Source organism: Ictidomys tridecemlineatus, chromosome X (assembly GCF_052094955.1).
Source record: "Ictidomys tridecemlineatus isolate mIctTri1 chromosome X, mIctTri1.hap1, whole genome shotgun sequence".
Classification (NCBI taxonomy): domain Eukaryota; kingdom Metazoa; phylum Chordata; class Mammalia; order Rodentia; family Sciuridae; genus Ictidomys; species Ictidomys tridecemlineatus.
The window spans coordinates 116,492,213-116,520,071 of NC_135493.1; the positions used below are offsets into that span (position 1 = coordinate 116,492,213).

The 27,859-nt window shown below is 36.8% G+C and overlaps 1 protein-coding gene across 3 annotated transcripts; it reads left to right on the top strand.

Moving 5' to 3' along the window:
- Positions 1-840: 840 nt before the first annotated feature.
- On the top strand, positions 841-27,859 carry Asb11 (ankyrin repeat and SOCS box containing 11). Of its 3 annotated transcripts, XM_078035110.1 has the most exons (8): positions 6,559-6,635; positions 9,885-9,900; positions 11,135-11,214; positions 15,151-15,258; positions 18,083-18,233; positions 21,568-21,702; positions 22,982-23,173; positions 25,931-27,859. In XM_078035110.1, exons 1-8 carry the CDS (start codon positions 6,579-6,581, stop codon positions 26,053-26,055), a joined length of 864 nt encoding a protein of 287 aa, XP_077891236.1. In that variant the 5' UTR covers positions 6,559-6,578; the 3' UTR covers positions 26,056-27,859. The 3 variants fall into 3 exon arrangements, with proteins under 3 accessions (XP_005316043.1, XP_077891235.1, XP_077891236.1); XM_005315986.5 differs by lacking the exons at positions 6,559-6,635; positions 9,885-9,900 and adding an exon at positions 841-1,037; XM_078035109.1 differs by lacking the exons at positions 6,559-6,635; positions 9,885-9,900 and adding an exon at positions 1,981-2,176.

The window sequence follows — 27,859 nt, forward strand, 5'->3', positions numbered from 1 at the left end:
TCAAATTCACTTGTATTGGCCAGTTGATAAGAGAATATTATCCAGTTAGGGAAGCCATTGATTTGTGGAATCTTTGGTTACTTCACCTAGAACCTAGAGCATCTCTTTTATGCAGTTCATTTTGGTTCTTCCAAGATCAAGGATAACCCATATTTTCCAGAAAGATGCTCCACCTTTACTGATGCTTGAAATGGAGGTGAATGATTGGGAAAGAACCTTACCGTAGGAACTTGTCATGGGCAAAACTGCAGCAGTGATGAGTCTAGCACTTCCAGTCACTTTCAAGTTTTTGCTTGGAGAGTCATCCAACTTGATAGACCTTTCATTAAATACTGACTTGGAGTAAATAGTCTTTTTTAGCTGGTCTTATTTTAGATGTGAGCTTTAATCCTCCACAAACTTTAGAATAATGAAATGTTCCAAGGAGTAGTATTTCCTACTAAGAACATAGGTTATATTTGCACTTTTTTGTATGAACATCAAATAACTTGCTTTGTCCCTATGGGGTCGGACAAGTGTCTTTTATCTTTCCAACCCTGCTTTCCAATATAATACAGCAAAAGTAGGAATTTAAGAGTAAAAAATGTTTCGGACTGAATCCCACTTGTTAGATGGTACTGAGTAATAATTTAGAACTCTTAGGAGTTTCTGGTTGGAAGGAAATTTCTTTATTTAACGTTGCCATGGATGTCCGTATCTGTAGTTGCCAAATCAGAATTAGATTAGAACCTACAAACTGAGTTCTCTGTAACAGGAGCACAGAGTGCTAGAAGGTTTAAAATAGATGTCATATGATACCAATTATAACTCAGTGAAATTTTGCAGTCCTGGGAACCTATACAGAGCATAAGCCAAAATGGAAGATGGACCTGTTTTCTATGGCTTTAAAAACATTTTTATTACAATGTTTGCTACCTTTTTTTTCTTCAAACTTTTAATTAAAGTTTTTTTGGCTCTCCTAACCCATTTCTATATCGTCAAAGGAAATAGAAAAGAAGCGGCTAGGATAGCAGAAGAGATCTATGGTGGAATTTCAGGTAAAAAAATATGAATTTATTCCCAATACTTAAAAAATACCCTCCTAGATAATTCATGTGAATAGTATTCTAGAAGGCAGATTTTCTTTGTACTTCAGTTTTGAGTGGGTAGTTTAAAAAAATTACCTGTCATTTAAATTAGCAAATGATGTTGGCTGCACCAATATGTGAAGAATTTTCAGCTTAATTTTTGCAAGTTAGTAGAGCAATTAGCAATTATCATTTAAGAAGAAAACAGGATAGTGACTTTTATGAGTAATTTTGAGAAACCTCATTTCTACTGGACAAAAGAATTGCTCAGATAGCATTATTTTCTTTAATAACTGTTGTTTGTTTGCAGTGCTGGGAATCAAACCCAGGGCCTCATGTATGCCAGGCAAATGCTCTACCACTAAGCCACATCCCCAGCTGTATTTCTTTACCATTTTTAATCAACCTTTAAAATAAATAACATTCAGATAAGACTAAATTGCCTCAGGAAATAAAATGAGCAATTTGATTTAAAGCAGCAAAGGTGGCATGCTATATATATTTTTGTGCTGATCATTTGCAAATGGAATTGATTAACCACTTGTGTCAGAAAACTCTTCACAAAATCCATTTATGAGTGGCACCATGCAGAGCACCACAAGGAAAGGTTGTTATAATGTGGAGTACTAAGATTTGGATAAAACGTCTTAAAGTCTCCTGCTTTGTAGAGATTAGACTACATTTCTTTTAAGAAACAATCGTAGTGAGATGCTACAAAAGTAAATGAATCAAGTGTCTCTGTCACTACTGGGATTGCCACTTAATAGAGTATTTATTCATAAACAAGAGTTCAGAGTCTCCCTCTGTATTTTTAGTGTTTGCAGGGGTTCCAGGATTACATCATTCTTTATCTAGTATCCATTTCAATTTGCACCCATGATTCTCTTTCAAAATAGACTTATGTGATTCCAATACACTAGACAACTTGGAAAACACTAGACATCAGCAGTCTTATCCAAAGAAATAGGACCTCCAAAGATAAAGCATCAGAATGCTTCAACTAACTGGGGAAAATGAGAAGAATTTTGAAGTTTCAGAAAGTGTCAGAAGCCCTGGACTGTGGAAAGAGATTTCTTTTGGGGATTACATTTGTCACACATTTCAGGGAGGTACGTTATTTTGGTGAAAAAAATTAATGCTTATCTTTAGTTTCAAGTTAAGCATGATCTGGAAAGCTAATTTCTAATTTAACCTGTAAATTTGGGCAGGGACTATCTTAAATTTTCAGTAATAATTTTGATGTTCTCAGAGTTTAAATGAAGGTAAAGTCCAATAAAGTCAATATTGCCACAGGGTGTAAAAATGTTTTCTCCAATTGCTCCTATGCATTATTCCTATCTTTATGGCCCTTAACGAGGAGCAACGTCTCTTAAAGGGTTTTATAGCAGTCAAAACCCATATAAACATTATTTCAATTGGCCTGGAGTCAGAATTCAAATCTCTGAAATAGATTTGATGACTCTATGGCTCAAATAGCTTTACCTGTTCAAACTTCTGGGATAATATTCACTTAAGTTGCAAGTAACATAATATTATAAGGTTAAAAACATTTTCAATTATTGTTAACAAGAGGCAGAAGTGTGAATAGTGCATGTTAACTTCTCAGTTTAATTTCCTTCCTGTGTGTGTGTGTGTGTGTGTGTGTGTGTGTGTGTGTGTGGTGTTTGTCAGTCTGTCTCCTCACATACCCCCACCCACATATATATCATAACATATCTGGATTTGGCAAATAAGTATTTCTATAAAAATGTGGTAGTGAGATGCCAGGACCATATTTTTACATAATTCTAAAATTGCTTTTTCTTTTGACATTGTGAGCAGGTATATTAAAAATCAAGAACAAAATTTTGTGGCAGTGTTAAACTCAATCCAGATGTCATCTTTAAACTCTTCATTGGTTGGAAAATATATTCTGTGGAAATATATGACATTTAATCATTAAGTTAGCTGACTTACAGAAGTCTCAGCTCAAAGTTAAATTTCCTGATTCTGCTTTGTATTCTTTAAAATTTTTTTTTTAGTTGTAGACAGACACAATATTTTTATTTTTGTTTATTTTTTTTATGTGGTGCTGAGGATCAAACCCAGGGCCTCATGCATGTGAGGCAAGTGCTGTACCACTGAACTACAACCCCAGCCCCTGTTTTTTATTCTTGTAAACTATTGTCAGCAATGTCAAAAACAAGAGCAGGGGGCTAGAGTTGTAGCTCAGTGATAAAGTGCTCACCTCGCATGTGTGAAGCACTGGGTTTGATCCTCAGCACCACATAAAAATAAATAAATAAAGATATTGTATCCATCGACAACTAAAAAATATTAAGAAAAAAAACAAGGTCAGAGTTAAATCTTTTCTTTGGTAGCTACACCTAACATCCCTTATTAAATATCATTCTTAGCTGTAAAATCTTTTAGAAATTAATTTTTTAGAATAATTATTTGATACATCTTTGTGGTTGAAAGTATTTGTGTATAACTCATTAAAGTCGAGTTGGCTGTTACTACTTTTGATCTTTCAAGCATCTTTGTGTATTTTGTCAAATATAATACATTTGTGTATATAAGTTTGAAACGTTGTCTTTGGCCCTTAGCTTATGTGTACAACACAGGTAGATCACTGAATGATCGGATCCCCCGTATGGACCACAGATAGTTCTACATGTACTACCTGTCTCCAGAGAGACGTGTGATTTTTCAGCCTTTACTAAACTATAGTACCCTGTGATTTTTTTTTCAGAATCCAGGAGCTTTTGGATGTTCAAAAATAACAATGTGTGCAAACATAAATAATCGCACTAACTGAAAATACAAATAGAAATAATTAATTGCTTAAACTGAGTCCTAGCCATGTTTTGCTAGCAAAGGAGTTTTGCACTGAATCTGGAGGAAAGCTTGATTTTCAGAATTTGAGGGATAAGAGGAAATAGAATTATAGTACCCTTTAAAACAAACAGAGAAGCTAGTTTAAGGTAAATAAAAAGGATTAGTTTCTATTTCCAAGTGTTATGCTCAAAATCACTTGTCCTTGTTCTAAATTCAAGGGACTGAGCTTGACTTGACAACTATCCATCTGCCTGACTCAATAACCTCTTTTTTCCCGTCCTTTCCTTTCCGATAAGATTTTCTTACATTTGTTCCAGTTTTGCCCAAACCCCTACCTAGCCTTCTACTCTTCTTTGGTTCTTGTTGGTTGTTTCACCAAGCCTTGACCTTACTATCCTCTGTGTGGTTACATTATCTCAGATGCCTGCTGACTTCTTCCAAATCAGGACAACTAGTTCCTGGCAGAGGTTTTGTCTCCCCACCTGTCACCTTTAGCTCAATCTCCTGCTCCTAGTGAGTTCAAAGTAGCCTTCTTTTTAACAGAGTTCATTGTGTCTAACACAGCTCATTGGTTAAGTTTAATCTTCTGACCATAGAAAATATTTATTTTAACTCCTTTTATTATATTTTAGATATCTCAAATTTTATTATATTTTCTCAATTACCTTTGTTTTCCTTACAATATCATTAATTCTCCTAGGCTCTTGCCTTTATTTTGATTCAGAATTGAATTTCCTTGTGATTTTCTTCTCTTTGATAAATGCCATAGGAGATGTTGTTTCATATGATTTCAGAACTTGAATAAAGAGAATAAAGATTGTTACACGTACCCTTGGGATTATAATCAGTTACGTGGTCTTTTGGAATAACAAGCCAGTAATTTCAAATCCTTGTTAAAATTAGCCAGGGTAAAAATTGTAAAATAAAATATAAAAAAGAATCGGTTTTTATCTTGAATACTTGGAACTTAAACAACTGTATTACTTCTGAACCAATTTCATTATTGAAATATATGGTTTTAAAAGTAGTTACAAATGAGATTGTTATTCAAAGAATTTGAGAACAAGAGATATAAATGATATTCTGAGAAAAATTCAAAGGAGGAAATAAAAAAGTACTTGAACATTTTTTGTACACCTCATCAGTAGCAAGCAAATATATCTGTAGAGTAAACTATTTCATAATGTTTGCAGCCCTATGACCCAGGCAGTCTGCCAAATAACTAAAAATAGTTTGCCTTAGAAGAGAATGACTGAGTACTACTTAAGCATTCATTTACTTGGAGAGTTTAGTTGCATATTTCCTGAAAGGAATGGAAAAATTCCTAACCTTCCAAATGACTTTTATCCTTAATTTCTCACAATTAACTCCAATTCATAAAACAAGAAAGATAAGATCGAGAGACTATCTTGGCAACAAAAAATAGAAAAACAGGACACTTTCACCATGGTACTGGAAAGGTGAATTTCTTGAGAATGATTGTTTCCAGTTGGGGACAAAAATGATTTCTACTTTTAGGCTGATACAATTGGTTTATTTCACATTGTTTATAGAGAGAAGGTAGATGTCAAAGCATTTCAAGACTGGTAAATTTACCATGAGAATAGTCAGAATTTAGAGATCCATAGTTCTTAAAAACAGAATAAAGTATTTTCTGAAGTCTCCAAAAACTTGGCTTTCAGTGCTACTTCTTTTTTTAAAAAAATATTTATTTTTTAGCTGTAGTTGGACACAATACCTTTACTTTATTTATTTTTATGTGGTGCTGAGGAACAAACCCAGGGCTTTGCACGTGCTGGGTGAGCACTCTACCACTGAGCTACAGCCCCAGTCCTCAGTGCTACTTCTGACACTAACCATGAGACCTCTTTTCATGTGGAGCAAAGTGATGAATGTGTAATTTGGAGTATTCTTACTCATAAAATAAGGCTCTCCCCTCCTCTTGAGGAAGCTGCTGGTGCTCTAGGAGAAACAGAAATTTAGATAAGGGTGCCTAAGAAGAAGGGATCTTGTATTTCACTCTCCCGTTGGAAGCCTAGGGAAGAGTTGGAAAGCAGAAGTGTGGTGAGGGAGATTCTCAGGACAACCCCGCTTCCCTCTTTCTTGGGGCAGTGAAAGATGTGGCCACAGGCTTGCCACTGAGACTTCAGCAGTACAGTGTAAAAGTTGGGGGACATCAGAAGATGCTGCCTTTATGAGAAACACTATGAGAGGTGGTCAAACAACAGGAAAGAAAGATGCTTAGGAGTGAGCCCAAGTGTTAAGGCAAGCCACAGACCCAAAGTGAACTCTGTAGTTGAGGCTCAGAGAGCAGGACTGGCTTCCACTTTTAGTTAACTGGGAAGGCATTGTCTGTGTCCTTTTTGCTTCTCCCCACCCCCAAAGCACCAGAGAAGTTGGCACCTAGAAGGAGGAAGTAGGAGGCATATGAAGAACACACTGTCCTTCAGTAGACCAGCTAGCTGTTCAGCAGACCAGAGAAAGCCATATCCTGCCCTGGGAGTGGGAAGAGGGTAGGAGCTGTGGAAGGCATTAGCAATAACATTTTAAATGGTAGCAGAGCCATTTTAAAATCCTTTTTATGGAAATATGATGTAAATACAGAGAATTGCACAAATCCTTAGCAAACAGTGGGATGAATTTTCACAAAGTGAACACAGTCAGGAACCAGTGAGACCATGTTTTGTCAGCATGGCTCCAACCATGCCCAATTCCTGTCAGACTTCACCCCTCCTTGGGTTGCTTTTGGCTCTTTTTTTTTTTTTTAATTTTTTATTTTTTTTATTGGTTGTTCACAACATTACAAAGCTCTTGACATATCATATTTCATACATTAGATTGAAGTGGGTTATGAACTCCCAATTTTACCCCAAATGCAGATTGCAGAATCACGTCGGTTATACATCCACAATTTTACATAATGCCCAATTAGTAATTGTTGTATTCTGCTACCTTTCCTATCCCCTACTATCCCCCCTCCCCTCCCCTCCCCTCCCTTCTTCTCTCTCTACCCCATCTACTTTAATTCATTACTCTCCTTGTTTATTTTCCCATTCCCCTCACAACCTCTTATATGTAATTTTGTATATCAATGAGGATCTCCCTTCATTTCCATGCAATTTCCCTATTCTCTCCCTTTCCCTCCCATCTCATGACTCTGTTAAATGTTAGTCTTTTCTTCCTGCTCTTCCTCCTTGCTCTGTTCTTAGTTGCTCTCATTATAACAAAGAAGACATTTGGTATTTGTTTTTTAGGGATTGACTAGCTTCACTAAGCATAATCTGCTCTAGTGCCATCCATTTCCCTGCAAATTCTATGATTTTGTCATTTTTTATTGCTGCATAGTACTCCATTGTGTATAGATGCCACATTTTTTTTAATCCATTCATCTATTGAAGGGCATCTGGGTTGGTTCCACAGTCTAGCTATTGTGAATTGTGCTGCTATGAACATCGATATGGCAGCATCCCTGTAGCATGCTCTTTTAAGGTCTTCAGGGAATAGTCCGAGAAGGGCAATAGCAGGGTCAAGTGGTGGTTCCATTCCCAGCTTTCCCAGGAATCTCCAAACTGCTTTCCAAATTGGCCGTACCAATTTGCAGTCCCACCAGCAATGTACAAGAGTACCCTTTTCTCCACATCCTCGCCAGCACTTGTTGTTGTTTGACTTCATAGTGGCTGCCAATCTTACTGGAGTGAGATGGTATCTTAGGGTGGTTTTGATTTGCATTTCTCTGACTGCTAGAGATGGTGAGCATTTTTTCATGTATTTGTTGATTGTTTGTATGTCCTCCTCTGAGAAGTGTCTGTTCAGGTCCTTGGCCCATTTGTTGATTGGGTATTTGTTTTCTTATTGTTTAATTTTTTGAGTTCTTTGTATACTCTGGATATTAGGGCTCTATCTGAAGTGTGAGGAGTAAAAATTTGTTCCCAGGATGTAGGCTCCCTATTTACCTCTCTTATTGTTTCTCTTGCTGAGAAAAAACTTTTTAGTTTAAGTAAGTCCCATTTGTTGATTCTTGTTATTAACTCTTGTGCTATGGGTGTCCTATTAAGGAATTTGGAGCCCGACCCCACAATATGTAGATCGGAGCCAACTTTTTCTTCTATCAGACGCAGAGTCTCTGATTTGATATCTTAACACCCAAGGTGAGTTTGTCCTCCTCTCCTTCACTCAAACAGACTTACTCAGCACATGCTCTTTTGTGTCTTGTTTCTTTCACTCAACATTAGGCTTCTGAGGTTTCTCCATCTTTGTATATAGATCGGGTCTTATGGGACTAATGAGTCACAGAAAGTTACAGGAAAATCTGAAATATGACGAGAATGTGAAATAGGACGATCATCACAGCCTGCATGAAGAAAAACTTTAGAAATTATAAAGCTGTTTCATGTTGATATATCTGAAATTAACTCTTTTAATGGCAAGTTGCTACTTCAATCTTATTTTTATGTTTGAATAGAATACTTATACAGGTTAGTATCCCTTACCAGAAATGCTTACAACCAGAGTGCTTTGGATTTTATTTTTTTCCCAGATTTTAGGTATATTTGCATCTATGTCTATATCTATAATATCTTGGGTATGGAACACCAGTGTAAACCCCAAATTCATTTGTGTTTCATATACATTTGATACACATAGCCTAAAAGTAACTTCATTCAGTAGTTTATTTTGGGTATTAAGCACTTTCATGATGTGCAATTTTTCATTTATGGCATCATGTCAGGACTCAAAAAATGTTTTGGATTTTGGAGCATTTTGGATTTCAATATTCAGATTAGAGGTGCTCAACCTGTGGTTCCTTCAAGTGACTATGATTGACTAAGAAAATATTAGAACAACAGAATTAAAAAAACTCTGCATTTTTGGTTTTGCCTCTTGTATTAGGTGCTGAGTTTCCAACTGTGGGCAAAGACTGTCCTCCCCATCCAGTGCTGGTGCTCACCTCCAAGAGCAATTAGAAGAGGGGCAATGTGTGAAGTACAATTAATATTGAATGACATGGAGATGCATTAGAGGAAAACCAAGGCAGACTAATTCAGGGTTATATGCACACATTATCTCATTATCTTCAGCTTATGAAAATAAATGTCAAAAGAGATTTAAAAATATTCCACTCATCAACTTTTAAAAATTTGTCCTTTTTAGATATACATGACTGTAGAGTGTATTTTGACATATTATACATGCATGAAGTATAATCTCCCATTCTTGTGGCTGAACATGATGTGGAGTTTCATTGATTGTATATTCAAACAAATATAGGAAAGTTACATCCGATTCATTCCACTGTTTTTACTATTCCCATTCCCGCTGGGGATATAGCTCAGTTGGTAGAGTGCTTTCCTCACTATTCCCATTCCCCTGTCCCTATCCTTTCTTCTCCTTTGTCCAATTCAATGAGCTTCTATTCTTCCCCTCCCTAACCTCCCTTATTATGTGTTTGGTTTTTTGGAGATTGGCTTAGTTCACTTAGCATAATAGTCTCCAGTTCCATCCATTTACCAGCAAATGCCATAATTTCGTTCTTCTTTATGGTCGTCCATTTATCAACTCTTAACCAGCTCAGGAACACGTGAAGATGACACAATCACAATTATGTTCATGTTACAAATTTTTATCTGTTTTCTTTATTATAAAAGCATTACACATTCATATTAGAAGTATGAGCTCACAAATGATTTCATCTATCTACTCATCTTTATCTTTTTTTTTTTACTTTTTATTTTGGAATTAATTTTAACTTACAGAAAAATTACAAGAGCAGTACAAAGAATTTTCACTTGTCTTTGCACAGAGACTCTATTCAGATTTACCCACCTGTTCCAATAATATCCTTTATAATAAAAGGATCTCATTCAAGGTTAAGTGTTGCTTTTAGATGTAGTGTCTTGTCAGGCTTCTGGAATCTAGAACAGTTCCTCAGTCCCTCATTGAACTGGTTATAGGCCAATTATTTTGTTGAATGCCCCCTCAGTTTGGGTTACTGCACAGTGTCCTCATGACCAGAGTCATTTTGGGAAGGAATATCATGGAAGCAATAGTCTATAATTTACACTGTGTTCCCTCTGATGACATATGATGTGGTTCACTGCATTCCATTAAATGACACACAGTGCCAATTTGTTCTATCACTGCTTATGTCAGCTTTGATCACCTGGGCAAGGTAGTCTATGCTTTTGTTCCACTGTATATAATTACCCCATTCTCTATATAATTAGTATTTTTTGTATAGGGAAATAATTTGAGGCTGCTTCTATCATTTCTTCCACATTTAAAAATCAGTATTCTAAGCAAGCACTTTCTCTTCTCTGTCTGTATATATTACTTTTATCAATGAGAACTTATAGTTTCCTATTTTATTTCATAGTTTATAATCTCTCATTGTCATTGTTTATTTTGATGTTCAAATTGTCCCATATTTAGCCAGTAGAGGCCCCTCCAAGTTAGTTTCTGTGTCTTTTTAACATTTCCCATCATTTTTTGAGCACTTCCTTCCTTTCTGACAAGCTGATTGAGGTCCAGCCTATATTTTTTTTTTTCTAGCGCAGGCCTGGGATCAACCATTTCTCCAAGGAACGCTGGGTTTAGGGTTTCTCAATGTACAATGCTAAAAAAGTATGGTTTTCCCCATTTTTTTGTAATCCAAAGAGAGAAGGTACATTGGGTTTCAATGTGTGTGTGTGTGGGGGGAGGCTTAATGAAATGTGTATAACTTTGATTCTCACCCATCAGAGAAATTTACCCTTTCCTTGAGGTCTTGTTATTTCAAATTCACACACTTCCATTTTTTTGGTGGGATTTTGTTTTTGCCAAGTTTGCAGAGAAAACCTGAGTTCTTACCATCATTGAGATTACCTAGAAGAGACCCTTTTTGTTAAGAGAGGCCCTTTTTGTCAAATCCAAATCATTTTACATCCTATTGAGTATATGAAGAACATAATCATAATTTGAAAAATGTCCAGATTTTGCAAAGCAGAGTAGGTTTTCTTCCTGAACAAAGGATTGTCCTTTGGCACTTTTAATAAAGGATTCCTTCTCAGGTGCTCATTTAAACTGGGAGAGATCAACTGTACCCCCTCAGCACATACCAGACAAAAACAGACTTGGTGCCCTCAGTAGCTTGTCATTCTGAAAGCAACTGACAAGAAAGCTTGATGAATGATACCTGCTTTCCTCCTAGCATGAAAAAGCTGAAGAAAGAAGTCTCTAGACTTTGACTCTGAGCTTGATTTGTGTTTCAGATTGCTGGGCTGATCGATCCCCACTTCATGAAGCTGCAGCTCAGGGGCGCTTACTGGCCCTTAAAACGTTAATTGCACAAGTAAGTAAACTGAAAACATGATCCTTTATGCTGTGCCATATTGAGCATCATTCTTTAGCTTTGACTGGAGCAGAGGTCTTATTTGCCTCATTTATTTAGGTCCCAGGCATATATATGCTCTTTCTCCTCATCGTTTGTTCCTCTTGTTTTTTCTTTCCTGAGGAGCTGCCTCATTTTTGGCCCGGGTACCTCCTTTCCCTTCTGGGCCTTTCTTTACCTCATAGGAAGTTTCTCTATGATGATCAATGAAAGATACCTTCAAATTTATGTTGAACTAACTCACCTCATTGTCTCCTAGTGTACTTTAGAGACAGCAGTCCTGAAGTCTCACTTGTCAGCTATTGCTGTAACAAATTACCTCAAAACATAGTCACTAGAAACAACAAACAGATATTTATAGTTTCTGTGGGCTGGGAAGCAGTTTCCAGGCCACAAGATGTCAGCCAAGGCTGTAGACATCTCATGGTTTAACTCGGGGCACAATCTGCTTTCAAACTCACTCATGTGGTTGTTGGCAAACTTCAATTCCTTGCCACATGGGTCTCTCCGAAGGCTTGTGCCATGGGGTGGCAGTTGACTTTCCTCAGAGACAGCACCCAAGAAGGAAGTTGCAGTTTTTTTTTTTTTAGGATTTTAAAATCATATATATATATTACACATGACAGTACATTGACCTTGACATATCATACATTTCAATCAGATGGGATATAATTTCTCATTTTTCTGAGTGTACAGGTTGCAGAATTACATTGGTCATGCAGTTTTTTTTAATAACCTAATTTCCAAAGTGAAATCCCATCTCTTCTGCCATATTCTACTCATTAGATATAACTCAACAAGTTCATCCCACACTCAAAGGGAAGGCATTATACAAGCGACTCAATATTAGGAATTAGGAATCACTGGACACCATCTGAGGAGGCTGCTTGCCCCAGTGATACGCTTTTAAGAGCAAGCATTAAAATAGGTTGACAAATGGATAAATCTTACTTTTTAGTGAAGACTTATGACTACATCCCAAGCATGTTGAACAATGAGTAGCAGCCTAGTAAATATTTGTGACTATTTTTAATTTAAACAGCCAGAGGAACTGCTCTTTGTGTGTGTGTGTGTATGTATATGAGTGTGTATGCGTGCTCCCCTCTCCCCATTTTTGCTTCCTCCTTTCTGAGTTCTGTTACCTCATAGTAAAGTAAGCAGAGGCACAAGGAAAACAGTATTGTCAGCAATGATGGGCATTGTACTTGAATTTGTGACTTGCTTATTTTTTAAGCACTTTTAATTTCATCTGATTTGATTATTTTGTTATATACGTAATATATTCACATAGTTTGATAATAATGAAAAAAGTCTCATATCCACCTTCCTTTCAGACCCCCACCTTTATACTTTTACTAGTATTTTAATAAACTTCAGTTTGGAATAATTTTCAAGAAGAGTTGCAAAGGCAATACAGAGAATTACCAGGCATCCTTCACCCAGCTTGCCCTGATGTTGACATCTTATATATAGCCTTAGTACATTTGTCAGGAATAAGAAATTAGCATTGGTACAATAACCATTAACCAAACTGCAGACTATTGGGATTTCATGAGCCTTTCCCCTGTTGTGCTTTTCCTGTTACAGGATCCAACCCAGGATCCCATATTACATTTAACACTTATTATTTTGAACCCTAACTCCTAAGCATGTTAGCTTCAACAGTGTGGTTAAATGTATAGGGGCATTTCATAAAAATTTCAACTTTTTCTGGCTACATCCCTATTTCTTTACCTTTCATACTGTAAAAAAATATATTCTGCTTTTTAAAACTTTATTCCACATTTAGATAATGTGGTAAATGTGAGTAAATCATTAAACCACTCCGAGTAAATGTGAGTAAAATATTAAGCCAAGGTTCAGGAATTCTGGGGTTATTATACTGGCTGTCACCAAGTCTTACCTATAATTTGAACTTCTTGCCTCCTGCATCAAGTCTTACATATAATTTGAACTTCCTTCTTCTTTATTTTATCACACACAATTAAGATGATTCACTTTAGATATCTTTTAGGCCTATCCATTACATTTCTCCAATTCCAGGGATTTTGAGATTTTGTATTGCAGCAATTATTTTTCCCTAGCACAATGCTGCCACCTCATGGACTAGACTGTTTTAAAATCTTAATTTCTTAAAAAGAAATCAAAATGAATCCCACTATTCTGTATAATTACAATGTGACAATAAAAAATTTAAAAACAGGGGCTGGGATTGTGGCTCAGCAGTAGAGCACTTGCCTAGCACGGGTGGGACCTGGGTACGGTCCTCAGGACCACATAAAAATAAAGGCATTGTGTTGTGTCCATCTACACCTAAAAAAATAAATATTTTTTTAAAAAATTTAAAAACAAATCATACATGGAGAAACAAAAAGGAAAAGATTAATTTATTAGATACTGAATTTGAAATATGTAGCACAGCTCTAGAGTAATGATATATTCAGGACATGAAAATGGACAGAATCCAGGAGACATAGAAAGCCCTTATGATGAAAGGACAGGCAATAAAAACCTGGCCACAGCAGGTTGCACCTGACACTACAGAGATGTGGCAGGATGCAGTGAGTACTAGATTGGAGTTTGCCATTCTGGGATTGTAACACAAGGCTTTGGAAGCTTTCAATAGGTCATTACAAAGCATGGACTGAAAATCAGGAATTGGCAGGAAGGACAGATCAGGGACCTAATTCCTTTTGCAGATAGAAAGTGTCAATCATAGAGGAAATGGTAACAGCCAAGTTGTTAAAATCAGGGTGTGAAGGCAGAGTTGTCCAGCAGCTAGGCTGACCTTGTCACCTGTCACTTGGACTCTAGTATAAGCAAGGTGGTACACGGCAGTATGAGAAGGGGGAATAGGCTAGGAAATGGTGGTGACAATCATACCTAGGTAAGTAGATGAGGGTTAGGAGAATCCCTCTGGCCCTAGATCCTGGGACTTAGGAGTCTTCTCCATGTAGTGGGGTTATGGCCAAAGCAGTACTTCTACCACACAGCAAGTGACTCTTAGAAGCACTCATACGGAACTTTCTACTTTTAAGCCCAGAGTCATTCTTCTGTTTCAGACCTAGTTTAAGCTCCCAACCTCCTCTGTGTTCCATCACCTACTCATCTTACCCTATAGCAATGTCTCTGTGGCTCTCCTTGTTTCTGCCTCACATCTCTGCCTCTGCCATCAGCCATCCATGTTACTGCTTCCACTATGCTTTTCCTAAAACAGCTAATCTATTAGCTCTAGATTATTCAAAGCCCAATAAACTTATAGATGCCTCATTCCCTAGAAGATCTGCACTCCCTGTTTGCAAATCAAGGCCTTTCATGATATTGCTTCAGTTCACTGGCTTCCTGCATCTCTCCCCATCTTCTACTTCCCCTTTCTGTATGCTCTTTCTGATCCAGAAATAACCAACTGTCCAACTGTGGCCCTGCCATACTTCCTGCATTTGTGTATTCTGTTCCCTCTTAATGGCATACCCTGTCTTCCCAGTTTTAAAGTTTTTATGCTTCAAGCCTTAGTTAAATACTACCTTATTTGTGAAGTATTTTTTCTTATTTCCCAAGCCAGACTCAAGGAAACTCTGTGCTCCCAAGTGAAATGTGGTGCTTCCAATCTCAGTCTTTTAGGTTTCATTTCTGCCTGCCCAGTAGGCTCTGGAGGAGACAGACCAGTAGCATACATTTTGAAGACCCTGATCCAGAATACTGCATAAACATTTATTGAATAAATGAAATTGAAACTCCCATGCTGTGCTGAGACTTCACCTGGTCATGGTCTTGATTCCTCTCTATGCAGTGCTGCTATTACAACCAAAGACTGAAAACATCAAGAACCTGTAGAACAACATTGCTTTCACTGCTATGACTAATGGAACATTTAATTATCTTCTCTTCAAATTATAGGGTGTCAATGTGAACCTTGTGACAATTAATCGGGTCTCTTCTCTCCATGAGGCATGCCTTGGAGGACATGTGGCTTGTGCTAAAGCCTTATTGGAAAATGGTGCACATGTGAGTACCACCCCTGCCCACATGGATCTGTCTTCGTAGGTACATCTTGTAACACCTAAAGAGACAGCATCTTCCAGACTGCTGAGAGGGACTGGGTGGAGACAGGTCTTATCCCACGCATGTTCATGTCTCATCATTCATGTTACTCTATTTTCTCAGCCTAACCATGTGCGAATATCCAGATGCAGTAATTCACAGGAATTTTTCAAAATTATGATGTTGACTTGTTTTTTTTGTGGTGCTGGGGATAGAACCCTGGGCCTCATGCATGCTAGGTAACTGTTCTATCACTGAGCTACTTCCCTGTGATGCTGACTTTAAAAAAAATTCTTTGTTATCAAACACGATAAAGAACAAATTTTAACAGAATAATAAAACACTCTTAATTCAATATTCTACCCCAGCCACTATTTTACTGAGCAAAATTATAAAATTGAGTTTTTAATAAATAATACATTAAAACAGATTAAGGTTTATCTTATTTTAACTTATATCTTAATTTCTTCAAATAATAGCAGAGGTGCTATGTATAAAACAGCTCTCAGAATAGGCTTATGAAAATCAAAACTTCTGCAAATCTCAATGACATCCAGAAAATGCTTTATTGCTAATTTCATTGTTTAATCTAGTCTCATGTTCTTTGTTTTATGAGTTGTAATATCTTTTTCCTTTTTTGGGGTGCTAGGGATTGAACCCAGGGCCTTGTGCATGTGAGGCAAGCACTCTACCAACTGAGCTATATACCCAGCCAAAGTTGTAAGATCTTTAAGTATTTAATGATGATTTTTTTCAGATTGCATATGGAAGTTAGGTTTCTACATTTAGAACTGAATATAAAAGTCTTCTGGGCACAAATTGATTTTTACAGTGTCATCATGGTGCTGCATTTCCATTAGATAGTGCTTCTCTAAGTTGTCACTTAACTCATGGGTAATGATGAGGACAAGGCTCTGGGAGGGTGATTTCATTTCAAGCTAAATGACTGGACTCACAAGCAGATCACTGGTGGGAAATGTTGAATATTTCTCTCTGGTCAGAGAAGAGATGTTGTGGGGGACAAAGCAAAGGATAAGACAATGGACTCTTGTCTTTGGCAATTTTATAAGGTAAAAGCCAATAAATGCCGTATTATACCACTTGACATTAAATCAGAATGAGTGAAAGTTTGGTCAAGCAGTAGAAAGTTCACCACAAGCTGCTGATGCTCGGATTCCTCAAACTCAGCACATCTGAAACTGTGTATATCATGTTCTTCCTGCTGGAATCTGCTCCTCATCTTGGGCTCCCAGTTTCAGATACTAGGCGAAACATTCTTCTGGTCTCCCATGCCTGGGAGTCATCTTGTTCCTGCCATTTTCTTATTTATTTAATCACAAAATATTTCTATTTTCCTTTGTATTTCTCAAGTCTATGTTCTTCTTTGTTCCACTCCCATAGAGATCTAAAACACTTGTTGTATCTAAATTGTCTCTTTTTATGTTTGTCTTCCCTAATAGAACTCAACCTACTTAAAGAGAGGCAATTGTCTTACTTATCTTTGTTTATAAAATATTGGCCCCTAGTAGATACTCAGTAAATGTTTGCTGATATGAACCAGGAGAGAAACTTACAGGAAATCAAAGAGTTTCCTGACAGAGGATAAGGATGGTGCTTATTAAAAAACAAATCAAACCAGTTTCATGAATTTTTTTTTAGTAAGAAATCCCTAGCATATGATTTTTATACAATTTTCTCCATCTTTGTCTGTTTGTGCCATTTTAATGGGGTTATACCAGAGCCCTGGAGACAAGTCATTTTTGTTTCTAAATAAGATAATTTAGAATCCTGATTTTTCCAAGCATCTATCTTTACTTATTGAGGTCAAGCACTTTGACGTCAAACTACCATTGTGATATGACATTTGAATCATATCAGAGCCTCCCTTCCTGAATACCTGGGTCCCATGGTGTTCTTTTCTATCTATTGTTGATACTCAATGATACTTCCCAGTCCTGCAGGTTCTCATGTGTTTCCCATATCACTAGAAGTTAACAAGGATGATTAGAGATAATTGAAGGCTATTGTCTATGTGCCTTTAGCTTGGTCATTATCTCTCAGGAGTCAAAGCTGGCATGTGCGATTTCTGTAGATTATAATAGAACAGAGAGAAAATATGTGACAAGAAGGATGGCAGAACTGTTGGAAGTTGTGAAGGAGTTTTTTCTGCAAGCACAGGATTTGGAAGCTTCACCCATTTTTGTCCCATTATCCCAGATATAAATACTTAAATTGAGCAACAAATATACCACTTATTATAACTTTGAAATAATTATTGTTTTTTCAAAGATCTATTATCTTAGAAAAAAATCATAGGTAAATGATCAGAGCATTTGAAATATATATGTATCATATTTATGATTATATATAAATGATACATAAGTTCTAGGTTATGATTTCCTACCTATTTTAATGTACTTATATCAATTTCATTGAAATATTCACAGAATTGAGAACTTGGAACTTAATGGTTAAGTTAGTTGGTATCTCTATTTCTTTGGGTTTCTGCCATGGTTGTTCACAATTGAAAAGGGAGATGAGCTTCATATTAATTGGAAATGGGAATAATAGTCGTTGCAAATGTTCATTCAGTGCCAGGCAATATTCTGTTTAACATATAGTAATTTAATGGACCGTCCTATAACCTTGTGTAGTTTCATGTAAAGGGAGTTCCCTCACTCATTCATTAACTTGGGGAGTTTCCCTAGGCACATACACAGGAATACATACTTAGAGAGAGTGAGAACAAACTACCAAATCCTCTGGGTCTCTCCTTGCCCACTGTTAGGTCAATGGAGTGACAGTTCATGGAGCCACGCCCCTCTTCAATGCGTGCTGCAGTGGCAGTGCTGCGTGTGTCAATGTGCTGTTGGAGTTCGGAGCCAAGGCCCAGCCTGAGATGCACCTGGCTTCACCTATCCATGAGGCAGTGAAGAGAGGTAAACGAGCCACCACAATGCACACAAAACAGTGGTGTGCTCACTCCAATCTGTATGAATCAATAGACTACTGTTGGCCATATGAGAGTCACCCAGATCTTTTCACCAACAGAATGTGTGTGGCTTAGAAATCCTACAATTTGTCTAAATCTTTCAGAAATGCCACTGTGGCAAGAAAAGGCTCTTCTCAATACATTGGAATGTTTTTGTATTTCAGATGTCCCTCTTCCTAAGCCTCTTTGCTGGTGTTTTGGGAGCAGCTAGTGCAGCCAAGACAGAAGTTGTAACTTCATGATTTATACTGAGCTTATGCCTCTGCCCTTTAGTAGAAAAGAACAGCTCATCTTCCAAAACCCATAAAATATCAACCACTAACATAAAATAAATTATGAAAATGCCTGAAAGCCAAGGATGATACTATCTCTAATGGATTAGTAAATGTAACTGTCCTTAAGAAATACACTTCAGATGAGCTGATGACTTCAAGGCCATAGTCACGGAAAAAAAAGAAAAAGAAAAGCATTTTAACTTGAAAAATCAGGGCATTGGAAATTTTGAAGTTGACTCTAGACTCCTGCATTGTCCATTACTTTTGAAATGAGAAAAAAAAGAGTGATTTTAAGGAATTTTCTAACTATATGCATAGACTAGTCATGAACAATAAAAGATGTAATTAAAAAGATAAGGTCGTTTGTCAAAGCTCATACCCAAAATGCAACATTTTGGTGATGTCTAGCAATACAGATACTTCTCTTATATTAAAATCAGAAATACAATGGAGAAGTTAGAACAATCTAGAATAGGTCTTTGCTGGTGTACTTGAAGATGAAAGTCTTTACTTCAAAAGGCAAAAGTGAAAGATTTGCCCCCAGGTTAATAAACATGTCATTTGGTATTTTTCCCCAGTGGATTACTTTAAATGAAACAAAAGACCCAAATCTCAATATATCTATGTCTTTTATGTATAAAACATTCTTAATAAATATTTATTTATTAATTAATAATGTGAGCCATTTCCCAAGCATCCTTTAAATTGCAGAATAATGAATTATTTTGAAAATGAAAGTCTTTAAAAATTTTAATAATGATTTGAAGTAAAAAAGGTTACTTGCATGTACATTCAAATGTTTAAAAATAGACAAATATTGGGAATAATTCAAATTTTTCTTTCTTTCTTTTTCTTTTTTTTGTACTTCAGATTGAACCAGGGGTGCTTTACCACTAAGCTACACCCTAGACCTTTTTATTTTTGTTTTTGTTTTTTTGAGACAGGTTCTCACTGAGTTGCTGAGGGTCTCACTAAGTTGCTAAGACTGGCCTTGAACTTGTAACCTCCTGCTTCAGCTTCCTGAGTCCTGGGATTACAGGCGTGTGCCACTGTGCCTAGCTCAAATTTCTTAAGTAATTCTGTAGTGCTTGCCTGATTATGTATAGGGTGTTTTGTATCTGTGTGCCTACAAGTTTATATCTCTACATATTTTTTCTGTTTCATAAAAGCTCGTTAAGGAACAATATGCATAGAATGGAAGAAGGCTTAGCAAATTCATTGTTTTAGATATTGTTATATGAATTTTTAGTCATTAAGTTTTATTTGTTCATTTTTTAAAACTTCCTGAGACTATTAAATTTACCTCAAACTAGGCTAATTTTTCTGTTCTGCCAAAAAAGGCAAGAATTATTTAAAAAATGCCTTGTATTTGTTAGGCAATTTTAGGCACTGATTAGATTTTTTTTTTCCAGAAACTGTTTAGCTTTAAACATCTATGGGCAGGCTGGGTCATAGTCTGAGTCAGTATCTTGATATATTGATACTATAGTCCAGGTTTAAGATTTATTTATGTGACCAAATACTTTGAATACACAAATCCTGATTGGTACATTGTAATGCATACTTATGATTAATTCAGAATTTGTGATAAATCATGCAAGTATAGGATGAAAATCATGTTATCTATAAAGAAAAGGTTGGTTAAATTAGTGATGATAAGATTGTTTAAGGATACATTTAAGTCTTCAAGGAGAACTGAATTTTTATAAGCTCCCATCAATACCTCAGAAGTATTCCCTCCTGAGCCGATCATTCATATACTGCAAATTAATCTTGTCTGTCTCTTCATTGGGCAAACTCTCCAAGGAGAATGCTTACTTTCATAATCTTGCTAGTCATTTATTTTCAAAGTGTATTTAAATATATTATATACATGAGACTTTTTATTCATCTTCATAGGTATCTTCTAGGCTAACCTAAGTAAGCTTGCAGGCCACACCCCCAGTCTCACCACTGTCTTCAGGGTAATAGCAGAGTGTCTTCATTTACCCCTCTGGGTCTTGTAGCCTCCATTGTAAAATGGTGTCTTCATTCTAGAAAGTGATTTCAACTGTGTTCCTCAGAGGCTTAGTTTGCTTGGAGTTTTCTCAGGAATTACACAGAGGAGTTTGAGTGGAAGAAGCATGGGTATCAACTATTCCATGCCAAAAGAACTAAAATCAGCACACTATAGTGATACAACCACCTCAATGTGTACAGCAGTACGATTCACAATAGACAAATTATGGAATCAACCCAGATGCATGTCAATAGATGAATGGATCAAGAAAATGTGGTATATATACACAATGGAGTTTTGCTTAGACATAAAGAATAAAACTATGACATTTGCTGGCACATGGATAGAAATGGAGAACGTCATGTTAAGTGGAATAAGCCAGACTCAGAAAAGCAAGAGTCAAATATTTTCTCTCATCTGTGGAAGCTAGAGCAGAACAAAGGAAAGAAGGTGGTCAGGGAGGAGATCAGATATCATGAAGATACAGGGAAGACCAATGGAGTAGAAGAAGGAAAACAAGAGGGAGGAAGGATGGGAAAGGGGAAGATGAGTGGATTGAATTTAACACAATCATGTTATATATTTATATATAAAGTTATCAAAGGAAATTTCACCCTATGTATGTGTAGAAGAAAGGAAGTTTAGTAGAGTAGAAGAGGGAAAATAGGGGGAGGAAGAAGGGGAGGAAAGGGGGGAGGGGAAATGGGGATTGAAATAAAATTTCTTGCATGTATGATTCTGTCAAAATTAACCCCAATACTATGCATCATTATAATGTTTTAAATTTTAAATATCCTTTAAAAAAAGAAGCATGGGCATGCTGTTCTTCTTTGTCGTTTTTGTTTGGGGAATTTATATCTATGATTTCCAAAACCAAACAAAAACATTTTTCTACTATGAAGAGAGACCTGGGTTATTTCTAAAGCTCATTCCAGATAATGAATGTATAATTCTGGGAATATTCAATGTGTTCCTAATATGAATGGGAATATCTTATGCTCCACCAGGTCACAGGGAGTGCATGGAGATTCTGCTGGCAAATAATGTTAACATTGACCAAGAGGTGCCTCAGCTTGGAACTCCCCTGTATGTAGCCTGCACCTACCAGAGGGTAGACTGTGTGAAGAAGCTTCTAGAATTAGGTAATTACCAGAAATCTTTTTATGAAAAGAACCTGCTAAATTTGTGGGGTTTTTCAATGGCTTCAAAGATGAAGTTCTTATTAGGATAGAAAAAAATTCTAATAGCATTTGATGCTTGAATGCTAAAAACAGAACTTCTCCAGAGAAATGGGTGTCTATATTTATCAGTTCTGCTCCCTTTGATATTGGCTTCAATTATCTGCTATGGCTCTTCCTGGTGGTCTCAAGATGGCTACTGCAACATCTGGGTTTTTTGCCTTTTTCATCCATACACAGCAAGAAGGGGTATTGGCTCTTTTATTTTTCCTTCCTTTTTTTTTTGTGGTGTTGGGACTTGAACCCAGGGTCTTGTGTATGCAAGGCAAGCACTCTACCAACTAAGTTATATCCCCAGCCCAGTATTGGCTCTTTTTGATTCACATACTTATCTCTGAACCAATAAAGGTGGCCAAAGGAATACAATATGCTAGTTGGTTTAGGCCTAGATTTTAGATTAATCTGTAGTTATTAGGCTTCTCTAGAAACACGTAAACTGGAAATCACAAGAAGGTGGTAACCTAGAGGGAAATCTAGCTGTGGTTACCAGGAAGATGCTGTACAGTAAAAACAACAGATATTTGCTACAGACTATTTTACCTCTATCCTGAAAAGTTATTTAGTCATTTTTAAATCTAAAAGACATATACAGAAACTGAGATTTTAGGGAAAAGTAAAATATCTTAGAAGTATCATTTGGTTAAAGATTCAATGTGCTTAGCCTTTGACATAAAGGCAGAGATTGTAGTCAGAACCTTTAGTTGAGAATTTCTATCTCTAAGATGTTCTTTGGTCATTTTTTATTCATAGATTTACTATTCTTTATGGAGTTCAGAAAAATTTTTGAGCCCTAAATAATATAAAAAAATGAAATAAATAAATAAGAGAACTAAATACAATATAAAAATAAGGAAATTCAGCTTTATACTTGGTCAAAATATAAAATAACTATGTACTAGTTATTTACTATGTAAAATAACTATGTATATAAAGCATTTTGTGTGGGAAAGGAAGTAAACTATTTAAAATGATTAAAATTATCCAGATTCACTTTTTTAATCCCACTATTTTGAATGGTCTTAGTGGGCATTGTGGAGGTTCTAGGCTGAAGTTACATATTTTCAAGGATTTGTCAAATATGTCATGGCATTTGAGAAGACTTCATATACAGTGACTACAGATTAGGCTGATTGTGTTTTACATTCATACCTAATGTTGAATTGTGGACATTTCCTTTGTTAAGGAGCCAGTGTTGACCATGGCCAATGGCTGGACACCCCTCTCCATGCTGCAGCAAGGCAGTCCAGCGTAGAGATCATCCACCTGCTGACCGACTATGGGGCTAATCTGAAGCTCAGAAATGCACAGGGAAAAAGTGCTCTTGATCTGGCAATTCCCAAAAGTAGTGTAGAGCAGGCACTCCTACTCCGAGAAGGTAAGGAAGGGCTGGGTGTCCACTTCTTTTCCTTAAGCCCACTTGCTATCTCTCCTTCCTGCCACATCCTTGCAATATTTCCTTTTCCCAATTGGGGATGATATTGCAGAAGGCATCAAGTTCCGGCATCACTACATGTCTTCTGGGATTTTATATGCTGCATTCATTCACTTAATAACAAAATAACATTGACATGCAATCAGATCATTGCTTTTTATTTTCCATAAAAAGAAAATAATCAGACAACCTTGTTGGCATCCTGAAAAGGTTGAATATCCAGGGATATCCTATCATATGCACATGATTAAGCAAACCAAAAGTCCACTTTGTAATATTGGGAGACAATGCATAGGCAAATTAGAAATACAGCCACATTCCTCATAACAACCGTCAATGTTGAGCTGCATATTCAACCCATTGTCTCATGAGGTTATATCATATAGTGACATCATAGCCATTTTGGTTTGTATAAGTACATTCTATGATGTTTGCACAATGTTGAAAGTGCTTAATGATTCATTTCTCAGAACTTATCCCATTGTTAGGTGACACGTGACCATACTTAAGTTTGGGGCAGTAGAAGGGACAGAATGTGTATTTCAGAAGCCTAACTAAATGGTGAGATTGTTTGCCTTTTCTCCAGATTGAGGAGTATGTGGTTCTATGTGCCTCATCTCCTCACTCCTATTTCCATCATGAACGTTAAGAGCAACTATCAGTACCGGGGAAGGAATAGTAACCTTCTAAAATGCTTGGTGTCTCAAATTCAAAAGAGAACCCTATTATGTCTGTGTAGTAAGAAGACATTTTGTGAGCCTTCATTGATCATATGTATGCTGGGGAGAATATTAAAGATAAATTGGGCCAGCACTGAGATGAATTTGAAACATAGATTAATCTCACTGAATTCTTTAAACTTAAAAGCAGTGAAAACCTTATAGTAGCTGGTGCTGTGCCAGCTGCAAATGGGAAAATTAAAGCATGGAGAGATTGGCTTGCAGAGAGTGACATAGCTACTAAGAAGTAGGACTAGGATTCTAATCCAGCTGTCTGACCCCAGAACATTCTCTCTTAATGCTGTAAGGCCCCAATCCTGAAGCTTCTAGAACAATTTCCGGTGTGTGTGGGTCTCATATCACTTGCTGGTTCCATTTTGTGAACTCACTCCCATGTCTAATATCTTCCAAGTAGAATGCTTTTTTAAATCATTTTAGGAAGTCTCTCTACACCAGTGCCTCTTAAACTTTCATGCATATATAGATGATGACCTAGGGATCTCATTTAAAAAGCAGATTCTGATTCTGGAGGTCTAGGATTAAACTCTGCATACCTAATAACTTTCCAGTTGATTCTGCTGCTGCTGGTGTAAGGACCACACTTTGAGCACTATTGGTCTAGATTATTTCCAGTGGTCTATGTCATTAGTGATTGTTGTTTTACTTGAATCTTCACCAGAATAATTATGATATTCCTTACCAGGTACTTTGCAATGATTGGTTGAGTATATAGTTTATAGCAGTTGTCACATTTCTGGTTTTCTTCCATCAAAAATGTTTCCAGGTCTAGGATTTACATTCTTATAAGCAAGTTCCTCTGTGTGCTATCTTTATAAATATAGGCACCTGCTCTAAAGGAGGAACATCAGCTATGCCAAGTTCACTCATGTCTGAACTTCTCCAGGCAAACAGGACAATTTGTCCATGTTACTGTTTTTCAGAAGAGCTCAGTTATTTTGTTAATTCTAAAAGTTTGATCCTAGATGTAAGGGGTGACAGGTAGAGATGTTTTTGATTCCCGAGATTTTAACTGAAGATATTCATCTTCCAGGTACCTCTCTATCCATGGATGTTCCTTGTCAATGTCATTCTAAGTGTTACCTGGATATTTGCATATGCAGTCTACCTTTTTTTTCCTTTGTGGTACTGGAGGTTGAACCCAAGACCTCACATATGCTAGGCAAGCACTTCACTATTAAGCTATACTCTCAGCCCTTCAATCCACCATTTATCATGAGGGAAAGTTTGTACAGGTCAGTAGTTAGATATACTTGAAGAGATCTTTACTGGTAGGTTAGGAAATAATGGGATAATATGAATGCCCCTGTAGAACTAGAATTGCAACTCAGAGCTCATTCATCCTATTCATCTATATTTTGAACTCTCATCAACTTATTTTCCTTAAGGATTCAAAGCTACTGAAAGTCATGGACACGAGCACTCTGAGACCCCATGAAAGTGAGGTTCAGGGAATTATGGGGTCTAAGTGCTTTAAGTTCTTTCTGCACATCCTTATTGAGCTGAAATCTTTGCAAGAATGGAGGGTCCCTCTGGGTGTGAGATAGGACCCAGCCAATACCACCTCATGGCCAACTAGTGTCAGGAGGTCCAGGAAGACATTAAGATGGGCCCCTGGCCCATCTCTTAATACTACCTCTGTGGCCACACAGGTCAAAATTCCTGTTGACACCCTTTCTGCAGTTGTTCTGGTCTGCAGCTCTGTCTTGGGGTCTTGCATGCTATAGTCATTTGCATTTTCTCCTTGTTCAGTATATCACTGTTCATTAGCACAGGGCACATAAATGAGGTGCATTCTCTTTATACCCCCTCACTTCTTTCCTAACTGCCTCTGGATAGCCTCATTCTTTGATGTTGGTAATACAATTGGAAGATCAACTTAAAGAAAAGCATCTCTTCTAGAGGGGCAAATAAGGATTCCCTGCCACCATGAGATTCACACCATTTTTATTCCCTCTCTCAGGCCCACCTACTCTTTCCCAGCTCTGCCGCCTGTGTGTCCGGAAATGCTTGGGTCGAGCATGTCATCAAGCCATCCACAAGCTACATCTGCCGGAGCCACTGGAAAGATTCCTCCTGTACCAGTAGCCCCAATTGTCCATGGGAAGATACTTGGAAATAAGTAGGTTGTTGTCTGCTGTACCCAGGGTACTTATTATAGACGCCCAACAGCTAGGTCATTAGTATCTTCCAATGAGCTCAGCCAATTAGAGGAAATCCTTTATAAACAGGAACCTTAAAGATTTTAGCTCTTGCTGTTAATAAACTTAAAACTGTGAAGTAGAATGAAAATAATAGAGTATTTTCTGATAATACAGGATTTCCCAGTGCAAATGGGTCAACATTTTGAATATGGTACAGACCCACATAAATCCACAGCCCATTCATTATAATGTTAAATTATAATGAATTTAACATTCATTATAATCCTATAATGAATAGGATTATAATGAATGTTAAAAATTCCAGAATGTGCTCTTGATTTAATTCTTCTCTCCTACCCCTTTCTTCCCTCCATCCCCCTCTTTTTTTCTTTACCCCCTCTTTCTTCTCTTTTCCTTGAATAAATCAATGCTGTAAGTTTAGTTTCTCTGCCTTTTTAAAAGACACATAAAAAAATGAAATAATTTGAAAACATCACAGTTACTTGGGACTTCCAATTCTTGAGGTCCTGGTTGATAAGAGAGATTTTGGAAGAGATTAGCTCATATAGAGTTTAGGCTCCTTTGCTCATTATTTTTGATGTTAAATGCTCTTTTTTGAAGGAATCTTAAGACAATTCTAGGATTGCACAGCAATAGTTGCCCCCCAACAACCTGAACCCATAAGCACTTTGTGATGCATTTAGGTACCCCAACATTGGCTTATTTTCAAACTCAAGATTCTCAGTTTTTTTTGAAATGCCTACATGTTGATTCCAGCCACCAAGTTAGGCTGTGGATAGGAGCCCAAAGTAAGCATAAAGATAAAAGCTGTCTCCTCCTTCTTTTCTCTCTTCTTTTTCTTCCCATCTCCCTCCTTTTCTGCTCCTCCTCCTCCTATCAGTTCCTCATTTCCCTTTTTGTGAATTTAGAACATGGGAACTCAATAGATTTTCCATTATTATAAATTATTGTCATGGTTCAGTGACTATAGTAATATTAGCTTCTAAATGAAAATTCTCTCTCAGATCATCCTAAGATTCATTTTCAACATTTTTGCCCCCTAGTTTTTCTAGTCCTTTTGTTTTCAACAAGGAACAGTTTTGTCCCTCACCCAGGGACATCTGTGGCAATGTGTGGAGACCTTTTCATTTGCAACAACTGAGGGGATGAGCTACTCATCTCTATTGGGTAGAGGTCAGGGATGCAGCTAGAAACCCTACGATGTACAGGACAGTCCACAAAAAAGAATTATTAGGTTCAAAATATCAACAGTGCTGAGGATGAGAAATTGCTGAAGACCTATGCTATTTGGTTCAGTAGCTATCCACCACCTATGGCTGTTGGAATTGTGACTAGGTGAACTAAGATTTGTTGTACATATGAAATACATATCACGTTTTGAAGATTCAGTACAAAAAAAGAACATGAAATATCTTATAAATAATTTTTGATGATGGTCACATATATTTTTGGTTTTTGTTTTGGTTCATTGATGAATTCTTTTAAAAATTTTTTTATTTTTAAAACTTTATTCTAATCAGTTATACATGACAGTGGAATGCTCTTTGATTCATTGTACACAAATGGAGCACAATTTTTCACTTCTCTGGTTGTACACGAAATGGGGTCACACCTATTCATTCAATCATACATGTTATTCCACCATTTTTCCTTCCCACAATGGTCACATATTGAAATGATAATATTTTGGATGTATTAGGTTAAATAAAGTATATTATTGAAATTAA

Excerpts from the sequence above, each read along its gene's own strand:
- Asb11 (XM_005315986.5), top strand. The coding sequence starts at position 857 with ATGGAAGATGGACCTGTTTTCTATGGCTTTAAAAACATTTTTATTACA. Across the intron at positions 18,234-21,567 it reads CCATGAGGCAGTGAAGAGAG|GTCACAGGGAGTGCATGGAG; the intron begins GTAAACGAGCCA and ends ATGCTCCACCAG. Across the intron at positions 23,174-25,930 it reads GGCACTCCTACTCCGAGAAG|GCCCACCTACTCTTTCCCAG; the intron begins GTAAGGAAGGGC and ends TCCCTCTCTCAG.